Raw genomic sequence first — 16938 nt, 5'->3', positions numbered from 1 at the left:
TAGGACTAGGCTCCCGAAGACTTCCGAAGTCCCCCACGGCGGGGGATTTAAACGGGAGAGCCAGCGCTGCACCGTGGGCACCGGGAGAGGAGAGGGAAGGGTCATTAGGACCCAGAGCCTTCCCTCTCCTTAGGTAAGTATGTGGATTCTTTTTTTTATTAAAGGTCAACTGAAGTGAGAGGAATATGGAGGCTGCCATATTTATTCTTTTTTAAACAATACCAGTTGCCTGGCTGTCCTGCTGATCCTCTGCCTCTAATACTTTTTGCCATAGCCCTTGAACAAGCATGCAGCACATGGGGTATTTTTGACATTAGTGTCAGATTTGACAAGATTAGCTGCATGCTTGTATCTTGTGTGATTTAGACACTATATTGCAGCCAAATAGGTCAGCAGGGCTGCCAGGAAACTGGTGTAGTTTTTAAAAGGAGATAACTGGCAGCCTCCATATTCTTCTCACTTCAGTTGTCCTTTAAGAGGTTCCCATTGGTTAAAGAACAGCGAGAGATTTTAGGAGGTTAGGAGACTTTGGTCCATTAGTGGTCCCAAACAATTATTTCCGACCGATGCGAAGAATCATTCGTAAATGATCGTTCAGCAAATTGTATTGTTAGTGGCCACCTTTATGAAGATTTGATCTGGGCCGGTAGATCTGGCAGTTTTGATCCCTAAACTAGTACTGTCTGTAGGTAGTATGACTGCATCAGATTGTGAGCTCCACTGAAGTGTTGAGAAATTGAATCTGCAAAATATGTTTAATTGGAATAATAATAACCTTTTATTATAACGATCGTCTGGCAGGTCCTGGATGTTCCGGTGACGGTGAAGATCAGGACCGGAGTGCAGGAGAAAGTCAGTCTAGCCCATAAGCTTATTCCAGACCTGAAGGAATGGGGCGTTTCTCTAATCACAGTGAGTTCCCATATCGTACAGCGTGTCCGCTTCCACAAAGCTGGCCTCATCTGATGACATCACTCCCAGCATGCCCCTGGTCAGACCTAGCGCCTAAGTTTTCATTTAAACGATAGACATGTATTTTTGCATTATATCAGCACACCAATTTCGTTGGGAACTCGCTCTTTATTGAGCCATTAGTATTCACAAACAAGTAGCCGATAATTGTTTTGGGGGCCTCACCTTGATAAATGGGGACCCTGCAAGGCCCCCGAAACAATTGGCTGCTTGTTTGTGAATACTGATGGCTCAATAAAGAGCGTGTTCCCAATGAACTTGGTGTGCTGATATATTGGAGAAAGACTTTGCTAAGTGACACCTGCCTAGGTCACAATATCAAGCACCCAACCTTAAACAGAGGTGTGCCCATCCACAGCTTCACTATTGATGTATTTTTGCATGCCTTCTGAGAATGACCCAGCATTTTTTGTTTTGTTTTTTAAGTTTTTAGGCGTTTGCCTTATGTGTGCATCACTCCCATTAGTAGACAAAAAGCATGGTCTGTAGAGTGCTATTCCATTTTAAAGGGAAGGTTCAAGCAAAATAAAAAAATGTTTATTTTGCTTGGACATTCCCTTTAACTTAAAGAGACACTGAAGCGGAAAAAAAATTATGATCTAATGATTTGTATGTGTAGTACAGCTAAGAAATAAAACATTAGCAGCAGAGACACAAGTCTAATATTGTTTCCAGTAAAGTAAGAGCTAAGAAACTCCAGTTAGCTATGCAAATTAGCCATTGAGCTCCACAACTTTCAGTCGCAGAGAACTCTGCCAGACAATTGAGATATTAAGCTTTAAAGCCCTATCTACACAATACGATTCTTTGTACGATTCGATTACGATTCTATTTATGATCTGATTAAATCCGACATGTCCAATCGGGATTCAATTCGATTTGCCATTGCAAAACAATGGCAAATCGAATTGAATCGAACCGAATCCCGATCAGGCATGTCGGATTTAATCGGATCGTAAATAGAATCGTAATCTCATCGTACAAAGAATTGTATCGTGTAGAATAGGCGTAAAAGACAATGCATCTTTTTTTCCCTCTGCAGGGAAGATTTTCCAGAGCAGGCTAGTGAACTTTTGAACCCATTTAGAATGCTGAGTAGTGTCTAAACTGCAAATATTAGAGAATGATGCAATGTTATAAAAACACTATATAACTGAAAATTTAAAATATTAGAATATTTTCTTTGGTAGTAAAATTCTAGTAATTATCCGTACTACACTACCAATTCATTATATCATCATTTTTTTTTTGCTTCAGTGTCTCTTTAAAGGCCACATACAGCCTCCGAACTTGTGGTCAAAATTGATGCACATACGGTAATTAAATTGGTTGCTTCCTGTTTCATTCTAGCTCCATGGCAGATCACGAGAGCAGCGCTACACCAAACTCGCAGACTGGGAATATATTAGTCAGTGTGCCAAAATAGCTGACCCAATTCCTTTATTTGGTAAGTACCAAGAATGTGGGTTTTTTGTTTTTTTTTATTGGAAATAGTCATCTTTTTAATGTTTCTTTTATATATATATATTATTAGGTTTAAAGCTCTAGTTCATCCTTATATATATTTTTGAATGAACAGGATAATCAGTTTGCATGATTCAGCAATGCACAATTGTTTGCGCAGTGCATTTCTGTACTATTTGTATTAAAGGGGCCCCGAGCAGTAAAAATAAATGGAATCGCTATTTACCTGGGGCTTTCTCCAGCCCCCCTGGCATCCTCCTGGCTCCCCTCCCTCCGCCGCATACAGCACCGGCGACAGCCGGGCCGGGTGTCAGGTTGCCGCTTCCGTATCTTGGGCGCTTTGCGTCATCACGCCGGCTGCTACAACATTACTGTAAAATGACGCAAAGCGACCGAGATACGGAAGCGGCAACCCGACTCCCGGGTGTCGCCGGTGCTGTATGTGGCAGAGGGACTGGGAGAGGAGCCAGGAGAATGCTGGGGGACCTCCCGACCTACGGTGGGCTGGAGAAAGCCCCAGGTAAGTAGCGATTCCATTTATTTTTACTGCTCTGGGTCCCTTTAACCTTCCTAGCAGTATTCCTGACCCAGGCTCTGGGGAATAAATATGCTGCAAGTAGTAACTGCAAGCCTGGGTCGGGGTGACTGCTGGGCAGGATATACAGAGAGCTCAGCAGAGCCACATTCAGAGCTCTCCTCCCCTGGATCCGGACTGTCGCATCTTGTCTTCTTCTGGTCCTCCAAGGCTCCTATCTCTCAGGTGAGATAGTCACATGATGAGACGGCGATCTCACCATTGAGAGAGAGTGCCCCCCCCCCCCCCCCCCCCCCCCCCCCCCCCCCCCGGAGGACAGTAGGAAGAAATGCTGCGCTGGATCCCGGGGAGGTGAGTGCTGTACAGGGGTTGCCTGAACTGGGAGTTCTCTCTGGTGTGTAATTATTTGTGTATTTTAGGGTCTAAAAGCAGCAAACATTGCACCACTCATAACACCAAGAATGTAAAAGGTACCTGACTGGCTGGCTCCTGTAGCTCCATTTCATGGTGCAGTTTTACCAGTGAGAATTCAATCCAGACTCCTCCTTATTAAATAATTTAAAGGGGGGTAGATGTAGATAAATCTTGGAAGCTATCTATACGCTTAAAATGAAATCGCCTTCTTCCGGTTCCGGCGCCTGGATGTAAGCAGCGGCAAGCGAGAGCTCCGTTGATCGCGCTGCCTTAACTCACCCATACCGCAGCTAAAGTGCCCCCACATCCCAGAAACTGCGACGGAGGCAGAGAAGGCACCAGCACATCTTACCTGGCACCTACCATGGATCGGTATGTGATGCGCTCCGGCCGAAAGAGGAACCCAGAAGGCGGGGAGGAGGAAGACAAGATGGCGCCCGACACCTCTCCCTTACATACAAACAACGAGGACGGCTCTCAGGAGTGGGAGAGTGACCAGCGCCAAGACGGCTCCGAGGCGGGAGACAGCTTACAAATAGGAGGTGAGTGGTCCTCACAGAGAGTGGACTGCAAACAAATAGCGGCTGAGGTAGTCAAAACGCTGAAACCAGAACTACATGCCGCGATTCAGGCAGCTCTTGACCGCTCCCTCCGTGACATTCAGCGACAGATCCAGAAACATGACGCCAGACTTGACCAGGCGGAAACTCGCATTCAGAGCCTGGAAGACTTCCAAGCTACTACAGAATCCAAAGCCAAAACGCAAGCAGAGGAAAACAAACAGATGCGCGCTAAACTACAGGACCTAGAAAATAGGTCCAGGAGGAACAATTTAAGAATGGTGGGCCTTCCGGAATCAATGCAAGCGCAGGCCCTGCATGAATTTGCAGCAGCTTCCCTGCCAAAACTACTGGGACTAAAAAAGGGCTACAAGGTGGAAAGGGCTCACAGAGTGGGCCCCCCACGCGATTCCAACGATAAACGACCACCACGTATGGTCATGACTCGCTACTTGGACTTTGCTGATAAAACAGCTATACTCCGAGCTTATAGAGCGCTAGAGGGCCCGCTTGTGTTTCAAGGAGCAACTATTCGCCTCTTTAACGACTATTCGGCAGAGATCTCCAAACAGCGGCAAGAGTTCAACCAAGCCTGTGCGAAATGCATCCATCTAAAGCTGAAATTCGCCCTTCAATACCCGGCCATACTAATTATAACTGATGAGACTGAACAGCAACACACCTTCCGATCGCCTACCGACGCCATGAAATTCTTGAATTCTCTCAAACCTATGTCTCCTCCCCGAGGTACGGATTAAACAGCCGCGCAGATAAGTGAATCTACTGAAATGTATTATTGGGGGCACTGCACACACTTGCATAAAGGCCCGTACAAAAGACTGGTTAGTTAAAAAAAACGGTTAAACTCAGTCGGGTACGGAATATGACTCTCCTTGGAATGGGGTAAGTGAGTGGGGACAGCGCCATCTTGGAGTTCGCAGGAAGATGGATCTGCTTCCAGGGAAGAGGAGAAGTCATGTTGAAAGGTTTTATCTTTTAGTTCTACTTTTGTTCTGGTTCAGCAAGATAACCTCCAGGATCTGTACAAAACACTGGCAGCCTCAGTACGACATGTTCCGTGGTGAATATCACGGTTTGCTGAGTGCTGAATGCTTTGAAGCACGCGTGAATATAACGGATCCGGACGTGTTCAACAGTTGTGGGTTTGGGGAGGGGGATGAGGGAGGGGATTTTTGGTCAGCTCTTACTGTACGTGTTCTAATATGGATGATTATTATGTGTGGACCCGCAGTTGATACATCCGACCCAGGTTAAAATGGCCATTAGGATCACATCTTGGAATGTGAAAGGGCTCAGGTCACCAGGTAAACGATCAATAGTTTTAAGGCACCTAAAAAAATTACACACAGAAATTGCATTGTTACAGGAGACTCATCTCTCCGAGGAACAATTTCGCTATATGAAAAAATCATGGGTGGGACGAGTTTACGGTTCACCAGCACAGGGGAGGAAATCTGGGGTATTAATATTGATGCATAGAAATTTTCAAGGGGAAGTTCTAGAGCATAGTACCGATGGGGAGGGCAGATGGGTGAGGATTCGACTGCGGGTCCAAGGTGAGGAGTACGATATCATGAGTGTATACGCCCCTACGACAGAGGATAGGAGTTTCTTTGCGAACCTCCTGACAAATACAATATCTTCAAACCCAACCAAGGTAATACAAGGCGGGGACTTTAACTCTATACTGCACATAAAAGAGGACAGGTCAGGTAGAAATCCAGTGAGTTCTTCCTCAAAAGTAAAATCTAAGTTATTTTCTGGGTATGTATCTGACATGAACCTAATGGATTCTTGGAGGATCCTTCACCCAGATGAATCCCAGTTCACGTTCTTCTCACCTCCGCATGATGTCTGGTCCCGTTTAGACTATTTTTTAACTACTCCGTCTGTGATGCATCAAATTGAGTCAGTTGAAATACTAGATCTTATGATCTCTGACCATGCACCAATTCAATTAAAATTGATCCCAACGCTACCGAGGGGGACAGACATCTTGTGGAAATTCCCTACATATCTATATGAGGATGAGGGATTTAAAGCAATGCTCCAGCAATGGTTATGGGAATATCAGGAGAATAACTCAGAGCACTCACAAAACATCTCATTATACTGGGAAGCATCTAAACCTGTAATAAGGGGCAGGATAATTGGCTATGTGGCAGGGAGGAAGAAACAGTCCCATTTACAATATCTTGAGTCTGTGAGACTTCTCCGTGAGGCGCATACAACATTTTTGAATGTTCCTTCCCCAGAGAATAAAACTGCGTGGCTTAGAGCCAGAGGTAATATGGATAATTGCTTAAAAAATAGAGATAAATACTTAAAAACCTACAAAAACTTATACTTTCACAAATATGGAAACAAAATGGGCACACTACTTGCACGACTGTCCAAGCCCCCTTCTCAAAACACTGTAATACCAAGCATTCGAACAGAGTCCGGTCAGATAACACATGATCCCAAAATAATAAACGATACCTTCAAAACTTACTACCAAGGCCTGTATCGGGAGGAGGATAGCCAGAGCCGACTTTCAGCGGGATATGAAAAACTTGAAAGCTTGAATCTTCCCAAATTAAGTGAGGAAGAGCTTGAATTTTTAAATGCTGAGATAACAACAGCAGAGATACTGAGCACCATAAAACACATGGCTAACCGTAAAGCACCCGGCCCTGATGGCCTATCCGGTGAATATTATAAAATGCTGAGGTCTGATCTGGCTCCCTTACTGACCCGATTATTCAATTACATCTTAACGACAGGTAACTACCCAATATCTTCTAATCTTGCCTACATAAAGCTAATACCTAAACAAGGGAAAGACCCTATGGTTCCAGGCTCCTATAGACCCATTTCTCTGATCAACGTCGATTCCAAAATATTATCTAAAATCATGGCAGACCGACTAGCAGAGCTAATGCCCAAATTAGTAACCATACATCAGTCAGGTTTTATTAGGCAAAGGTCAGCAGTTTCCAACGTACGTAAACTTCTCCTAGCGCAAGACTATGTTAAAGCCTACCCCAAATCTTGCAAAAACTATGCTGTACTACTAATTGATGCGGAAAAGGCATTCGACAACGTGAGGTGGAGCTGGCTGGATGCAGTACTAAATAAAATGAACTTTGCAGGCAACATACGAAATTTAATCAGAGCAATGCAAACCGACCCCAGTGCCCAGATATATACCCCGGGTTTTCTCTCCAACAGATTTCGACTACAAAAGGGAACACGTCAGGGGTGCCCCTTGTCGCCCCTATTATTTAACCTGGCCCTTGACCCCCTAGCACGCATCCTGGAGAAACAAATAAAGGGAATTAAGATAGGAGAAGAGACACTATCTCAGGCTCTCTTCGCGGATGATGTTTTGATCTTTTTATCTGACCCCTCCACCCAGCTGAAAATGGTATTTTCCTTAATAGATGAAGTGGGGGAGGCTAGCGGGTTCAAAGCAAACATATCTAAGTGTGAGATAATGTACTTGTCAGATCAAGCGGTACCTATATCTCAAAATACCTGCCCAGTTAAAATCTGTTCACAAATAAAATACCTAGGTTTAAAATTTCATAAAAATCCCGACCTCCTCTATTCTATTAACTATTCCCCACTAATATCCGACATAAAAAGACAACTACTAAGCTGGATGAAACTGCCAATTAATATTATGGGACGGGCTGCTCTGATCAAAGCAGTAAGTTTTGGCCGTCTCTTATACCCAATACAGACCCTCCCCATATTGATCAAACACGCAGATATCAAAGATCTATATAGAGCATTTTCAGGCTTCTTGTGGAATGGCCGGAAACACAGGATTGCCCTCCGCAAACTCCAAAAACCCAAAGATAAGGGGGGCCTGGCCATACCTGATGTGAGGAGATACAATCTGGCATGCATGATACGACACTCCAGAGACTGGATCAATGGCACTAGCATTTACTCAAACTATGGCCTAGAAACGGCATTTGCAGAACCCTGGTCGCTCACGGGTCTATTGCATAGCAAATTTTCAACCCTGCCACTTCGGTTGAAACATAGTAAATTAATCGGAGATACAATCGCGACATGGAAGGAGGTGTGCAAGAGATTCCAAGTCTCCCACCTAGTTACAAAATACATGCCCTTTTGGGGCCATCCTGGCTTTCCGGCAAGCTTATCCCACAAAGGCTACATAGATTGGGAAAAAAAGGGGTTAATTAGATTAGGACAATTAATAGACTTAAGAAATAAACGTCTGCATACCTTCCCAGAAATAAGACAGAAATTCGCCCTACCCCCTCACCACTTCCTATACTATGGGCAAATAAGGTCTCATATTGCTAGCAATTTAAAAGATCTCACAAAATTAGTGCAATTAAACGAGATGGATACCTTTATATCTCCCCACCTTTCAAAGGTATCGCTATCCCAACTTCAATCCTCCCTCCAAAATAAAGATCTATCGATGCAATCAAAAAAAGGGGATTCAGATTTTGCAGCCTGGAGTAAGGAGTTGGATGATCCAGACATCAGCAACAAGATACTGGCAGGTCTGGGGGTATTTAGAAAGTTAATGATAGGGGAGACGTGGAGGGAATCTCATATTAAGTTCATACACAGAGCAAAATATGCCTTTAACATGAAATATGCAAGTCCACCTCAGTATTACAAACCAAACTGTCCTAAATGCCACCTGCCTAATGCTAATCTCCTTCACTGCGTTTGGTCTTGCCCACATATAGTAATCTTTTGGAGACAAGCGCTAGGATACATCAATCGCATGTGTAATATTAGACCAGATCTTGACCCCTCACTGCTACTATTTAATTATAGTGCGGCACAAGCCACTGCGGGGCCCGAACCTAGGCAAACTACAAAAGGTGTGGGTCCTTTAGCACATTTGATTATCATTGCTGCGAGAAAAGTTATATTTAATAAGTGGATTTATGCCACAGTACCAACTATATGGGACGTCCAGGAGGAGTTAACCCATCTTCTCAACCTTGACAAACTGGACGCCTTAATTCACAAAGAAAAGCGAACTAAACATTTCTTCAAGACCTGGAAATCCTTCATCCTATCTACGCATACTACTGAGGAGAAGGATAAACTAATGGAGAATTTCAAATATACAGGGTGGTATTGTGCGGCCCAGCTGAATGGCTCGCTGGGTAGACTTGAGATCACGAATAGCCGCAGCTAATCTATGTTTGAACTCCGCCTGTGGGACCTAACATACTGGAATTATACAACACTGAAAGACTCCGTTACTACATGGTAAGAGCTGAACCAAAGGGGAGGGGGGTGGTGTACGAAGTTAAGGGGTTAAGGGGAAGGGGAGTTTATCTGGGGCAAGCTAATAACATGGTACACACTGATACTGTATATGAGAACATTGGTGCAAATGTATCATGTATTGCCCTGTGGCAGCAAATTGTTGTTGCCTGCCACTGTTGTATATTTGTTAAACAAAAACCAAATAAAATTTGTTTAAAAAAAAAAAAAAATGAAATCGCCTATAAACCTTCATAAATTCCTTTTTTTTGATTGTTTGCCAAATTGTTTTACAGTGATTTCTAACAGGAACTTTTGCCTTCCAGGAAATGGTGACATATTCTCCTACGAGGATGCGAATCGGGCCATGCAGACCGGCGTGTCGGGAATTATGCTGGCGAGGTCAGTAGAAAAAATATAAAGGAGCAGGTATACATAAATCAGGAATCATACACACAACTCAATTCATTTATTCAGTTCTAGATATTAGTATTAATGGCAAATACTACATCTGCTTTTTGTGCATATAAAACGCAGTCAGGCCACAGTGTTTCTGTAAGTGCACAGAGTAGCGCTGTAGCTTCTGCTTTGCACATCAAATCCTGCACAGTGGTTGGATAGTGTACTAGTTTAAGGTCCGTGCATTTGACGTAGGAGACCTGGGTTCCAATCTTGGCTCCTCCTCTTCAGTAAGCCAGCACCTATTCAGTGTGGAGGCCTTGGGCAAGTCTCCCTAACACTGCTACTGCCTATAGAGCGCGCCCTAGCCTACCTACAAGAAATCAGCTGGTCTAATCTCTGTCAGAAAAAGTGGGCGTGGTTACTCCTTGTTTGCCTTTGTCAATTGTGTAATTAACAAATGGTTTAGTCCAGGTCTAAAAACTGGTCTAAAACATTCGGTAATAGTGAATTCCCCTTTGATGCAACTGACCAAACCATCAGTAGACTAGTCTAAACTATTTAGTGAATTGAGGGCTATGGCCTCAATTCACTAAGCAGTTTAGACTAGTCTAGTCTACTGATGGTTTGGTGTAATGTTTTAGACCTGTTTTTAGACCTGGTCTAGCATTCAGTAATGACACAATTCACAAAGGCAAACAAGGAGTAACCACGCCCACTTTCTCTGACAGAGATTAGACCAGCTGATTTCTGTAGGTAAAGTAATTCTGTGAGGGATTTTAGATGTGAGGATGGAACCTTTTGAATGAATTATGCAAGAGTTTAATTGTATGCAGAGGAGAGCTCGTCAGGGAAGAAGGATGTCAGTCATAGTTACTCGTTTGTGAATTGCATCTTTTGATCATTTTCCCTGCTTTTCCCACTTAATTACCAAATGGTTTAGACCAGGTCTAAAAACAGGTCTAAAACATTTGATAATGGCGAATTCCCTTTTGATCCTTTGATGCAGCTGACCAAACCATTAGTAGACTAGTCTAAACTGCTTAGTGAATTGAGACCATGTGTGGGACTCGGTCTTCCTTCAGGCTGCTGTGCTGCTTGATAAGCCACTAGAGGGCGCCTGGGCTCATATACTTTTTATCTGAGGCTTCACTCTGCAGAGCAGATAAATAGGCCTAGTGCACACCAGAGCGGTTCGGCTGCGTTTTGCGATCTGCTTGTGGCTGCGGATACGCTTGGGTAATGTATTTCAATGGGCTGGTGCACACCAGAGCGGGAGGCGTTTTGCAGAAACGCATACTCCCGGGGCGAGGCATTTTTTGGATTGCGGATGCGTTTCTGCCTCAATGTTAAGTATAGGAAAAACACAAACCGCTCTGAGAAACGCCTGTTCAGAGCGGTTTTGCAGGCGTAACAATATCTGAAATCTACTACACCAAAACCGCTACACAAAACCGCAAAACGCTAGCTGAAACGCTACAGAAAAAGAAGAAAAAGCGTTTGAAAATCTGCTAGCATTTTGCGGATCTGCTAGCGGATTTTGGTGTGCACCGGGCCATACAGTAGGTGCTGCTTGGTGAGTTAGCTTTGCCTTTCCATGTGTTTTTGCATTCACACACCTCTCCTGTGTCTCCAGGGGGGCTCTGGTGAAGCCCTGGCTGTTCACAGAGATAAAGGAGCAGCGGCACTGGGACATCTCCTCCTCGGAGAGGTTTGACATCCTGCGAGAGTACACAGACTTCGGGCTGGAGCACTGGGGCTCGGATACGGCGGGGGTGGAGAAGACCAGACGCTTTATGCTGGAGTGGCTCTCCTTCCTCTGCCGGTAAGAAGGCACAACACAGACACTCCACTCACCTGCTTGTTATCCCACAGTACAGCTCTCTAATGCCTGTTTGCTTTTTAATTTATTTTTATACTTTACTGTTATTTTTAAAGCAACTATAAAGCCAAAAATACACACAGCATATGCCGTGTTCTCTTAACCCTTTATCAGCCGATTTATTTAGAGTGCTCCAGGCCAATTTATTTTAGCACATTTTTCTTTTTCATTTCTTATTTGCTTCTTATTGCCTTTAATTAGTACAGCTGTAATGTGTATTTATGGCCACTTGTCACTAGGGGGCAGTGTGAGACAATAACAGAGGACTTCTGCTTTCAGTTTCTGTATCCTCTGCTAGCAAAGAGAGAGATCAAAGCATTCCAAGAATTTACAGCACAAGAAGTTTTCCCGGCTGAAGTTAAAAGCAGTGGGCTTATCTCAAACGAGATCATTCCTTTTGAAGCTGCTAATGGGTTAAAAGGTTATAATGACTTCCCAGGGGGTTTTGTTTAAAGTGTAACTGTCGGGCATAAAAATCAAAAATCAATTCTTTATTTTTATCTGGTAAACAAGTAATAAGGATGCTAACCAGGCAATCCAAAAGTTAAAAATCACTCTTATTTTCTTCTCCATAAAACATCATTCCCCAGTTTCCCTGGCTCTTATTTGGTACATTGCCGCACAAAGGAAGTTGCAGGGCATGCTGGGTTTTCTTTTTTTTTTTTTCTTCTTTAACCACTTGAGGACCTAGCCTTAACCCCCCCTTAAGGACCAGCGCTGTATTTTCAGATCTGTGCTGGGTGGGCTCTACAGGCCCCAGCACAGATCAGCTGGCATGCAGAGCGATCAGATCGCCCCCCTTTTTTCCCCCCTAGGGGGATGATGTGCTGGGGGGGTCTGATCGCTTCTGCATGCTGTAAGTATTGCGGGGGGGGGGGGCACCTCAAAGCCCCCCTCCGTGGCGAAATTCCCCCCTCCCTCTCCTACCTGCTACCCCTCCGGTGATCGGGGCTGCACAGGACGCTATCCGTCCTATGCAGCCAGTGACAGGCTGTCTCATGTCACATGGCGGCGATCCCCGGCCGGGGATTGCCGATCTGCCTTACGGCGCTGCTGCGCAGCAGCGCCGTACAATGTAAACAAAGCAGATTATTTCCGCTTGTGTTTACATTTAGCCTGCGAGCCGCGATCGGCGGCCCGCAGGCTATTCACGGAGCCCCCCGCCGTGAATTGACTGGAAGCAGCCGCTCGCGCGAGCGGCTGCTTCCTGATTAATTAGCCTGCAGCCGGCGACGCAATACTGCGTCGCTGGTCCTGCAGCTGCCACTTTGCCGACGCGCGTTATGAGTGCGCGGTCGGCAAGTGGTTAAAGGACAACTGACGTGAAAAATATATGGAGGCTGCCATTTTTATTTTGTTTTATACAATACCAGTTGCCTGGCAGTTCTGCTGGTCTATTAGGATGCAGTAATGTCTGAATAATGCCAGAAACACCTGATCTGCTGCATGCTTGTTAAGGGTTTATGTCTAAAAGTATTAGAGGTAGAGTATTAGCAGGATAGATAGGCAATTAGTATTGCTTAAAAGGAAATAAATATGACAGCCTCCCTATCCCTCTTGCTTCACTTGCCCTTTAAAGAGACTCTGAGATGAAGAAAGTGGGTGTTTTTTTACTTACCTGGTGCTTCCTCCAGCCCCATAAACATGGATTCGTCCCTCACCGTCCTCTCTCGTGCCTCCCGCAGTCCGCCCAGGATCCTCTGTTGAGCCACAATCACACCCAGTCAGGCTCAATCTGAGTGACGTCAGCTGGAGCGTTCTGTGCTTGCGCGCATGGGCAGAAGGCCACCTGCTGACGTCACTGAGCCGCATACCGGAGAAGATTGTGGCTTACAGAAGCACCACGAGGGACACATCTATCCTTATGGGGCTGGAGGAAGCCCCCAGGTAAGTTAAAAAAAAAAGGCCCTTTCTTCATCTCTGGGCCTCTGTAATTTCCCATCAGACTTAACTAATGCAGCCTGATTGGCTGAAGCCTCTTTCACTCCTGTTTTCCCCTCCCAAGCCACTGTTCCTCTCTGATTGGCCAATATTTCTCAATGCACTTTCTACTACAGAGCTGTGTGGGAGTGTCTGAAGACTGGGTGGAGGACGGGCAAAGATGCGCAGACAACGTGAGGGAGGAAATGATGTCAGGATTGGCTTCAAGATAGACACAAACAAAATGGAAAATCCTAAGAAGGATTTTTCGCTTTTTTTTTTTACAATAGAATAATCACTAAAATCAAAACATGGACAGTGCAATACATGTGTTATGTAAGTAAAGCAAGTATTTATCTACTTATATGTTTGTTATTTCTGAGATAGTATGGCTGACAGCTCCATTTTAACCACCTTACAGACGGCGCTGAGACGCTTCTTTGGCACATCCGATAGAGTCCTCTCTAAGGGGGCGGGGCTAAGCCCTGGAACGGGCAAACTGAGGGTGTCTGAGGCGGAGTTAATTAAAAAACCCCGGTAATCATTATAACCGTTTACGAGAAAGGGGTACATGCTGTGTATAGTTTTTGGCTTTATAATGGCTTTAAATCCTTCTTCACTATTCCGTTACCTTTATCTCTGTTTTATGACCTGCTCTGCTGCGTTTCTTTATCCAGGTATATTCCTGTCGGATTATTGGAACGGGTGCCTCAGAAAATCAATGAGAGGCCTCCCTATTACATGGGAAGAGACTATATGGAGACAATAATGGCCAGCCAGAATGTGGCGGACTGGATAAAGATCAGGTGGGTGATGTATAGTTATTTTAGACTACATCAATAAGAGCGCAGGAGAGATGTTCCGGGCACTACTTTTGCGATTGGATGAAAATGGAATACCGCCACTGTGAAAGGAGCATGGAGATTACTATGTTAATCACTGTGCGCTTATAAAGAAATACATTAAGGCTAATTTCACACCAGGACGTTGCGTTAGAGGGGGCGTTAAGGTCGCATAACGTCCCCCTAACTCAACGCCTGGTGGTGCTGGATCTGGACGTCAGAGTGAGCCGCATTGTGCAGCTCACTCTGGCGTCAGTGATGCTGTGATGCGCACTCTTGTGCGCATACGGCATCACGTGGTCCCGCCGGCCAATCACCGCACAGAGTGGCTGCTCCAGGAAGTAAACACTGCACGTCATGGCCGCTCTCCGCTCCTCCCAAACATTACTGAGCATGTGCAAGCAGTCTAACGCGGCTCAGCCGCGTCCAAAGTACTGCATGCAGTACGTTGTCTTGTGACGCAGCGTTACAATGTAATGCAACGTGGGCACTGTGAACAGCCCCATTGATTTTTCATTACTGTGCGGTGGGCTGCGTTACAGGCTGCTCTAACGTGCACCTGTAACCAGCCTAAAGACTACCTACAGTACAAAAAGAGATGCCAGGCTCTTTCTCAGGTATTTCTTTATGAAAAGGACTTTGTAAAAATACTCTGATGCAGTCTTGCAATACAAAAGACTTGAAACAACTTTATTTGGCATATATACAAAAATGCAAAAAAATTGACGTATTCATAAAAACTTTAGATCTACAACTTTTTGTAATCTGGCTTGATATTGCCTGTAAGCCTTTAGTCGTTTATCAAGTCAAGCCAGATTACAGTGTGTGTTAGCTTCATGAAAAGTTCTGGATATATTATTCTTCATGAGGATTGATCTCCCGGATTTAAAGTTTTTTTATGAATACGTAAATTTGTTGCATTTTTGCATATGTGCCAAATAAAGTTGTTTCAAGACTTTTGTATTGCAAGACTGCATCAGAGTATTTTTACAAAGTCCTTTTCATAAAGAAATACATGTGAAAGTGGGTGAGGTGGATCACTTGTGAAAAGGACTGCGGTTTTTGCCCTTCCCTTTGTAAGCGCTGTATCCAAATATATTCTTAACCACTTAAGGACCAGGGCATTTTTCACTGATCTGTGCTGCGTGGGCTCTCCAGCCCGCAGCACAGATCAGGTTTGAGGCAGGGCGATCAGACTTCACCCCCCCCCCCCATGCGATCCGTCCTGTACCGCAGATGCCGGCGATCCCCGGCCAATCAGAGGCCAGGAATTGCCGATTTCCTTTACGGCGCTGCTGCGACAGCAGCGCCGTAGGATGTACACACAAGGGATTTCTTCCTTGCGTGTTTACATTTCGCCTGCGAGCCGCGATCCGAGGCTCGCAGGCTGTTCACGGAGACACCCTCCATAAACTGACATGGGACGGCCTCCATGGAAACCCACAAACGACCAGCCGCCGCCTATCGGCGTTAGGCGGTCGTTATGTGGTTAAAAGGCTCTTTCTCAGGCCTGGAACTCACTACAAATCGCTATCACAATCGCTAGTGTTTTTAATGAATGTTTTGTAAGCGATTTCTTGAGCGTTTTCTGGCTATTCAAAAAAATTGTTTTCATTGTATTCAATTCGCTATGTGTAGCAATTCATGCACGATTACGCCAGCGTTTATATACGTTACATTGCAGAAACACAAATGCTAACGCCACCAAAATGCTGCATGTCCTGCGATAGCAATTTTGCTAATCGCAATCGCTCCAGTGGAATTTAGCCCATCCATTAACATAAGCTGAGCGTTTAGGGAAATCGCTAGCGTTTTGAATCGCTCCCTAAACGCTCAAAAAAATCGCTCTATTGGGTTCCAGCCCTTAAAGAACAACTGCAGTGAGAGGGATATGAAGGCTGCCATATTTCCTTCCTTTTAAACAACACCAGTTGCCTGGCAGCCCTGCAGATCTATTTGGCTGCAGTAGTGTTTGAATCACACACCGGAAACAAGCATGCAGCTGATCTTGTCATATCTGACAATAATGTCACAAACACCTGATCTGTATACTTGTTCAGGGGCTGTGGCTAAAAGTATTAGAGGCAGAGGATCAGCAGGATAGCCAGGCAATGTGCATTATTTAAAAGGAAATAAACATGTCAGCCTCCATAGTCCTCTCTCCTTTGGGTGGAGGGAATCCAGCATGGCAGCGCCCCTGAGTGTGTGCAAACACAGAGCTTCTTATACCTTTTGTCTGTACTGTTTCTCTGTATTCTCTTCTCTTATCGTGTCTTTTGCTTTATTACAGTGAGATGCTGCTGGGACCTGTTCCCCCCAACTTCACCTTCCTACCCAAACACAAAGCCAATTCCTACAAATGAGACTGGTCGTTTCAAATGTTTGCCCATTGGATGATGGATTTATTTTTTTTTTAAATATAAAAACTTTAATTTCATAAAGTGTCCTTGCTTTTGTTCACTGTAATTATGCTGTGAGTTTGTTCACTAACTACCAAGGTTTTTACCCCTTAAAGCAGATCCGAGATGAAAAACTAACTATAACAAATAACTTGTCTATATATGTTATCTAAAGTTTAGATAGTTTACACAGCAAATCTAGCTGCAAACAGCTTTAACAGTTTGATTATTTATTCCTGTGATACAATGAGAGCAGCTATGTTCTGTTTGTCACAGG

At 44.6% G+C, this 16938-nt stretch overlaps 1 protein-coding gene across 2 annotated transcripts in view; it reads left to right on the top strand.

Annotated features, from left to right (window-relative positions):
• Positions 1–16703, top strand: part of DUS3L (dihydrouridine synthase 3 like) — a 40853-nt gene extending 24150 nt beyond the window's left edge. For both annotated transcript variants that reach the window (XM_068238562.1, XM_068238561.1), the window contains exons 9-14: positions 802–912; positions 2323–2419; positions 9546–9621; positions 11255–11443; positions 14098–14226; positions 16553–16703. In XM_068238562.1, coding sequence (XP_068094663.1) covers positions 802–912; positions 2323–2419; positions 9546–9621; positions 11255–11443; positions 14098–14226; positions 16553–16625 — 675 coding nt within the window. In that variant the 3' untranslated portion in view covers positions 16626–16703. The remainder of the gene's footprint in view (positions 1–801; positions 913–2322; positions 2420–9545; positions 9622–11254; positions 11444–14097; positions 14227–16552) is intronic.
• The last annotated feature ends 235 nt before the right edge of the window (positions 16704–16938 follow it).

Source organism: Hyperolius riggenbachi, chromosome 5, assembly GCF_040937935.1.
Source record: "Hyperolius riggenbachi isolate aHypRig1 chromosome 5, aHypRig1.pri, whole genome shotgun sequence".
NCBI classification, from domain to species: domain Eukaryota; kingdom Metazoa; phylum Chordata; class Amphibia; order Anura; family Hyperoliidae; genus Hyperolius; species Hyperolius riggenbachi.
This window is presented reverse-complemented; position numbering and strand designations above follow the sequence as displayed.